This window comes from Mus caroli, chromosome 5, assembly GCF_900094665.2.
Source record: "Mus caroli chromosome 5, CAROLI_EIJ_v1.1, whole genome shotgun sequence".
NCBI classification, from domain to species: domain Eukaryota; kingdom Metazoa; phylum Chordata; class Mammalia; order Rodentia; family Muridae; genus Mus; species Mus caroli.
This window is the reverse complement of record NC_034574.1, coordinates 101033662-101041560: the sequence shown is the minus strand read 5'-3', so window position 1 is coordinate 101041560 and position 7899 is coordinate 101033662. Positions and strand designations below refer to the sequence as shown.

General features: G+C 37.2%; 1 protein-coding gene across 2 annotated transcripts in view; it reads right to left on the bottom strand.

Moving 5' to 3' along the window:
* Window positions 1–7899, bottom strand: part of Ccdc18 (coiled-coil domain containing 18) — a 98265-nt gene that overhangs the window by 86117 nt on the left and 4249 nt on the right. Inside the window, exons 4-5 of one of the 2 annotated variants that reach the window (XM_029478044.1) lie at window positions 6336–6494; window positions 4676–4782 (exon numbers count right to left, since the gene is read on the bottom strand). In XM_029478044.1, the coding sequence (XP_029333904.1) occupies window positions 4676–4782; window positions 6336–6494 (266 nt within the window). Of the gene's footprint in view, window positions 1–4675; window positions 4783–6335; window positions 6495–7899 lie in introns of those variants that run through there. The other variant, XM_029478045.1, reaches the window with a different exon arrangement.

Sequence of the window (7899 nt, the reverse complement as noted above, 5' to 3'; positions counted from 1 at the left end):
GGTGAAGCAGGCATCTGAGGGCCCACTAAAGGGCAACCTGGGCTACACTGAGGACCAGGTTGTCTCCTGGGACTTCAACAATAACTCCCAGTCCTCCATCTTTGATGCTGGGGCTGGCATTGCTCTCAATGACACCTTTGTCAAGCTCATTTCCTAGTTTGATGCTGAACACAGCTACAGTAACAGGGTGATGGACCTCATGGCTTACACGGCCTCCAAGGAGTAAGAGGCCCTGGACCACCCATACCAGCAAGGACACTGAGAGCAAGAGAGGGGCCCTTGGTTGCTGGGGAGTCCCTGTCCCAAGTTGGTCCCCAACACTGAGCATCTCCCTCACAATTTCCATTCCAGACCCCTATAATAATAGGAGGGACCTAGGGAGCCCTCCCTACTCTCTTGAATACCATCAATAAAGTTCACTGCACCGCTCCCCCCCAAAAAAATCAGCCCACCATGCCAGCAACAGATTACTACTTTTTGAGTCCTGACCAATGGGCCCATAGAACCCCAAATTTAGAGGCTATTGCCATTGTTCAGTTACCTGTCACAATTTGATGCTCAAGACACAACATACTTGAGTAATAGCATATGAAGAGATCTAGATAGTACTCAACTGGAAGCTTGTCCCTGACTAGCTTTCATAGTGCAAAAAGGTTCTATGCATGCTACTGGAGAAAAAAAGTTAACACAAATCACATCAATCTCATCAAGCTGAACTCTTCCAGCTACAGTAATGTCCTGTCTCACTAGTTACGCCCACTGACACAATAGTGGCACGAATGTTAAGGGCATAACCAACCACTTTCTCCTTGGATATAAGGCTTGTTCCATGAAATAGAAGCTGTACCTGGCACTGTCAACAAGGCTAAGAACCTAGGGGAGAATCTACTACTATTATTCTGGAAAATGGACAACAATTGCTAAATTGAAAACAATTCCTGAGGTCGTATTGTATGTGTTTGGTTTCAGACCCAGGACAAGGGACTAAGGTGTGTATTTTATGTATGTAAGTACACTGTAGCTGTCTTCAGACACACCAAAAGAGAGCACTGGATCCCATTACAGATGACTGTGAGCCACCAGGGGGTTGCTGGGAATTGAACTCAGGACCTCTATGAGAGCAAGCAGTTCTCTTAGGAAGCAACTATGGAGAAAGTGGGGTTAGGGGAGGGAGAAAGAGAAGGGCATGCTCTCGAAGGGAGAGAGAAGAGGAAGAGAGAGACTAAAATGTCTGGATTATATACAGAGGAGCCTCTGGGGGAAGGGCAGCCCAGCCCCTGGGCTGGAAAGTTCAGGGTTGGGGGCAGGGTATGCCAGATAGGGACTGAGGGATGCTGGGAGAACCTGAAAGCAAGATCAGCTTTGGTATGTAAAATATGTCCCCTGTCCTGGGACTAAAGCCAAATATGTTTCAGGCCATGCAAGAAAAACAGTAAAACAGCTTTAGAATTCATGGAATGCAGCCCACCAGTTAGCACAGTCACAATGGATGTGCCTCACAGAGGCACAGCCTTGACAACTCCAGGACCTGAGGACTTCATGCTGTTGTGGAGCACCTTGCTACTTGTTGCCTTTATGGAATACTCCATGAGTTGTATGAAAACTCTACGGGAGCTTCCAGCCCCTCACTGGGCAGTATCATTGGCACTTACAATAATAGTGATTGATCTTTTTCAAGCATTGCTCCTGAAGCAGATTAAGGATTCATCTACTACCATCAGAAGGAACTTAAGAGATGCAGATTGTTAGCAATGATCCTTAGAAAAAATTCAAAGTAGAAGACTGTTAGTAAAGTTAAGATGTTTTTGTCAGTGACTCTGATGTAGAAAATCTTAGGGAACAATGTGAAGTTCAGAAATGCTCATTCTTAATAGTTGAGCTGGGGATTTTTTTGAGGTGAGGGAACAAGAACAATGGCAGCCTGCATAGCACTGACTGATATGACTCTTGCTAAAGCCGGGCTGGTGAACAAGGTGATGATTAACTTCTTGTACCGATTTTTTTTGTCCTCAGCTTCATGATATGATTATTAAAGAGTTGTTAGTGAGGGGCTGGTTAGATGGCTCAGTGATTAAGAGCACCGACTGCTCTTCCAGAGGTCCTGAGTTCAAATCCCAGCAACCACATGGTGGATCACAACGATCCATAATGAGACCTTATGCTCTCTTCTGGGGTGTCTGAAGACAGCAATAGTGTACTTAGATATAATAAAAAAAAAAAAAAAAAAAGCGTTGTTAGTGAGTAGATGAGCATCCTGCAGATTTAAAGTAGAAATAACTGATTTTTTATATAAAAGTTTAGATCTGTGGTTAAGATTTTTATAAAACTACTTTTTAAGATAAATAATAAAATAATTGATCCTTTCTTTGTAATGACAAATTGCAGCCTACTAATAAGAGAAACTGGCTGAGAAAACTACCTTTCTTGGTTACATTTTGTTAACCTATAACAACTTGCTTAGTTATGAATATATGTGGGTTCTTAGGAATAATTTATTTGGTTTTACCTGTAGTATGTAATGTTTATTCATGTGAGAGTATTAGGGAATGTTTTTCTATGTATACTCATTGTAATTGAAAAATAGAATGCAATCACGTTCAAGTGTACTCTTTGTACTGTTTGAATGATTTTGCTGGGATATAAAAACTTGGGAGAAAAACTAAACTTGTTGGAGTTTTGCTTTATCCACCATGTGTGTGTGTGTGTGTGTGTGTGTGTGTGTGTGTGTGTGTGTGTGATGCTTCTCACTGGTCACAGGGAGTACTTAGCCAGCCCCAGAATCAAGCATTGTTCCCTCAGAGAAAAGTCTGCTGGATAATTATTCCTCAACTCCACGCCCTGCCTCAGCTTACCCTGGCCTGTCAAAGCCTTGGACAGTTATACACAGAGACCCACAACTAACTAGTCAATGTGTAAAGAATAAGAGGCTTATTATTCAGTATGGAGTATTCAGCTTTAAGTTGGAAAGGAAACCTAGGCTCAGAGATCTGCATGGAAGAGAGAACAGAAGGATTTTAAGAGCCAGAGAATAGTGTGTGACTTTAGGGAAAACAGTGTTTTCCAGAAAATCCAGAATGGAAGAAGGCAGGTACTAAGCCCTACCCCTAACCAAGGCGCTACTGACATTTGATACCTTCTGAAAGAATGAGATTCATTTTTCTTTAACAGTGTAAACCCTGGTTTTTCTCCATTACTCTAAACTATACTCCAGGACAGGCCCCAGACATAATAGTTGGCCAATACAAAAAGATTCAAAGAGTGGGTGGGGGGTAGAGTGAGCAAGTGAGTAAGTGTGCTCCTGCACACAGACAAAGCTGGATGCTTGAGAAGAGTGAATCAGAGAAGAGTTGGAAGAGGGGAATATGATCAGATCAAAATACATTATATGAAATTCTCAAAGAATTAATAAAAAAAAACATTGAGCAGAAAAAAATTCACAGAACACAGAATACATTTAAGCTAAATGTATGTATGTATTACAAAGAAAGCTCTAAAACTTGGGCTGGTGAGACGGCTCAGTGGGTAAGAGCACCCGACTGCTCTTCCAAAGTTCCGGAGTTCAAATCCCAGCAACCACATGGTGGCTCACAACCATCCGTGACGGGATCTGACGCCCTTTTCTGGTGTGTCTTAAGACAGCTACAGTGTACTCACATATAATAAATAAATAAATAAATAAACCTTTTTTAAAAAAAAATAAAGAAAGAAAAAGAAAGCTCTAAAACTGATAAACTTAAAAGACATTTTAACATACATCAGATTCACCTGTCGTACTTATTAAAATTTAGCTGGCTATAGTAGTAGTAAAAGCCTTTAATCCCAGAACTCTGGAGGAAAAAGTAGGTGAATCTCTGAGTTCAAAGCCAGCCTGGTTTACAAAGGGAGTTCCAGTACTGAAAAACTACAAAGAAAAAATTTGTATCGAAAAACAAAATATAAATATATATTTATTTATATATATTATAAAATATATTTATAGCCAGGCAATGGTAATGCACACCTTTAATCCCAGCACTTGGGAGGCAGAGGCAGTTGAATTTCTGAGTTCGAGGCCAGCCTGGTCTACAGAGTGAGTTCTAGGACAGCCAGGGCTACACAGAGAAACCCTGTCTCGAAAAACCAAAAAAACAAAAATAAATAAATAAAATATATGTATATATTTGAGCCCTATTTTATTTATATATTTGAGCCCTATTTATATATATATATATATATATAATCCACATTTCTTCTGAATTATGAGATAATGCTAATACTACAAGTCCCAGAACAGTAATGAGAATCACTCAAATGTAACATGATGTTCAGTACACATTATATTTAAAATAGAAGATAAAAATAAATGATAAAATACCCTTTGTCTTATACTTAAACTCCACTGAAGCAATGAGTGTGTACTGCATTATAGGGCAAGAAATAAACTAATTCATATAAAATAAAAGTATGCAAATAAGCATCTCACCTGAAAATAATTCATCTTTAGTCCTTGTACACTGCATGTAAGCTACAGCTATGAGATGCTCTAACTGACTGAAAAAAACTTAATGATGTGTTAAGACCTTAATAAGTCACCAAAAACTTATTAGGGTAGAAAAGATAGTATAAGAGATAGTTCTTAATAAGATATACCAAACAAGTACAAAATAAAAATTTACAGGCTGTACAGTGTAATTACCTCAAAACTTTATCTTGAGCTGAAACTTCTGCTTCCAAATTTATAATCTGTTCTTCTAAGATTGGAATGTTGGCTGCCTGCTCTTGTGCAGACTCAAGCATAGCAACCTAAAACATAAAGACAACTTGCACTATGTTTCAGTAAATAAATCAATCTATTTGAATATTGGTCTTTCCTTATCAGACGAGAAGGTTCGTTAGGACTCCTCGGTCTCTGACTAAATTATTTATTCCTTTGATCAGCTCTTATCTGTATACACCATCATCATAAGACAGGCTCAGCATATAACCTGCCACTATCCTTAAATATCTCAGTATACTTGGGGGATACTACATACAATAATTCCTAACATCACCTAGGAAGATTAATTTCACGTAAGTTAGACTATATATGTGTGTGTGTGTGTTAGATTATATACAAGTTATATGACCAAAATGAAAAATTAGGTAAAAAATATATTAAATTTTTATGGCTTAAAAACTAATTTCAGGGGGGCTGGAGAGATGGCTCAGCGGTTAAGAGCACTGACTGCTCTTCTGAAGGTCCTGAGTTCAAATCCCAGGAGCCACATGGTAGGTCACAACCATCCGTACTGAGATCTGATGCCCTCTTCTGGTGTGTCTGAAGACAGGTACAGTGTACTTAGACATAATAATAAATAAATCTTTATATATTAAAAAACCCTAATTTTAGAAATCATGCTTAATAAAGAAAATCTAGATAATTCAGAAAAGCATAGCAACCCTGCAGCCAGAAAGATATAGTAAAACCACAGAAGCAGGAAAGGAATCCATAATGTAAAAGATCGAGAATTATTCATGAACTAGCCAATAATCAAAAAAACAATAAGAATTGCTTATACTTAAAAAGTAAGTTTAGAGCATAAAATAGGGAACTGAGAAGACATCAAGAAGAGAAAACAAAAACCCAGAGTCCCTATAAGTATGTCATCACCATCCTATTTTCCACTCCTAGAACACCAACAGCAATGTAAAAAATAGAAAGTTTGTTATATGAAGATATTGAGAAAAGCCTCAGAGATGAGGTCAAGTTAGAAAGAAAGGGATCAACACAAAGCCACACACACAAGGTTCTACTCCCATCTCATTTAGGGCTCTCCCACAAGCCCAAAGATTCTTGTGGTGGGTTTTTGTTGTTTCTCTGTTTTTGTTTTATTTGGTTTTGGTTTTGTTTGCAAGTGTTCTCTAACATATAAGCTATCTTTCCAGTCCCTTCTTTTTCCACTTTTAAAGTTTCCAACAGTAAGATTTTAAGAACCTGATTTATCTAAATGCAAAAATTAATTAAAAGTTTCCTAAATTATCTTCAGATATAGTTATGATTCTATCCCTTGTCAATATTCAACTAGAGTATAAAATTTTCTACCTACTAGATAGATAGCAATACAAATTATTTTCTAGGGCTGGAGAGATGGCTCAGGGGTGAAGAGCATTGACTGCTCTGTCAGAGGTGCTGAGTTCAACTCCCAGCAACCACATGGTGGCTCACAGCCATCCATAATGAGATCTGATGCCCTCTTCTGGTGCATCTGAAGTCAGCAATAGTGTACTTAATATAATAATAAATAAATCTTTAAAATTTTTCTAATTATAAATCATAAAATAGTACAAATATTCTCTTCACCCATCAAGAGACATACTTTTGCTTTTGATTGTGTCAATTCAAAGTGGACAGATTCTATTTTAGTCATTAAAGAATGATTCTGTGTGACCAAACAAGCATTCTGTTGCCTAAGTTTATGAAGCTTCTCTCGAAGGTTTTTAACCTCTTGATCCATAGAAGCAGATGAAAAAGACATCTGAAAATAAAGAGAAAAAATGTACATTAAATTATTTGATGTGTATATATAATTAATAGAAAATAGCAGTAATTGCCATTAAAATTATTGAACAACTCAGGACAATGAGCATTAGGGAGTATTATGTGAGACATTCTTTTCCACTCATAGTAGTACAAATTAAGTACAAACTGGAGAGTGTGGTCCACTTTATTAAACTAGGGTATTACTCTAAGTCAACTTACAATATCACTGCTGAATATAAATATGATAGAAACCTTTGTATTTCTATACCTAAGGATATTTACAATTTTACTGTGTATAAAAGGATATGGAAGGAATTCATAAGGCAAGCAACAATGAGACAAATATGCTTTAACTTATGCATACATTTTATGATGCTAATTTTATAACATGATATATAAAATATTTTAATTTTGTGAGTTATTTTCAATTTTTTGAGAAATTTATATATATATAAACTATAAAGCAAGCTAATAAAAGAAAAAACATACAAAAACATATCCTTGGCCAGGAATGGTGGTAGACATCTTTAATCTCAACACTGATGAGGCAGAGGCATAAGGACCTCTGAGTTCCAAGCCAGCCTAGTCGACAAAGCAAGTTCCAGCCAGTACTGTTACACAGAGAAACCCAGTCTTGAAAAGGAAAATATATAATCTGCCATCTTTAGAAGCTGTTTTACACATTAACTTTAACTTTTTTCGAGACAGGTTCTCTAAGCCAGGCTGACCTCAAACTCCCTACCCTACATAAGCAAGGATGACTGTGAACTTCTGAATCTCTTACTTCTACCTCTTCAGTGCTGAGGTTAGTGAACAAAGTTACTATGCCCAATTTATGAACTGCTCAAAGTCAGACCCAAAGCAAGAACTAAAAAGTCAGACTAAGCAAGAACTCTACCAACTGAGCTAAATCTTCAGCCTTTTTGTTGGTTAGTTTGTTTGTTTGATATAAAGTTTCAGGACAGGCTACCCTGGAATTCTCCTAACTCAGTCTCCCAAGTACTAAGATTATAGGTGTGAGACACCATCATGCCTGGCTTTTTACTGTAACTTTATAATTTGATTTTCTAGTGATTCCAAATGCATAAAAATAATTACTCACTTGCATTTCTTCTTTATTAAAAAAACTAACATATACTTTACTTTTTTAATTTATATAATATACATTGGCAATTTTACATAATAAATACATTGAAAAATTCATAGTATTCCTCTTAACTGTGGAGTTTTTGTTGCATAAAAAGTTAGAATATAAAAGGAACATGTTAGGAACTGTACTGGCTATTTTTGTGTCAACTTGACACAGCTGAGTTATCACAGAGAAAGGAGCTTCAGTTGAGGAAATGCCTCCATGAGATCCAACTGTAAGGCATTTTCTCAATTAGTGATCAAGGGGGAAA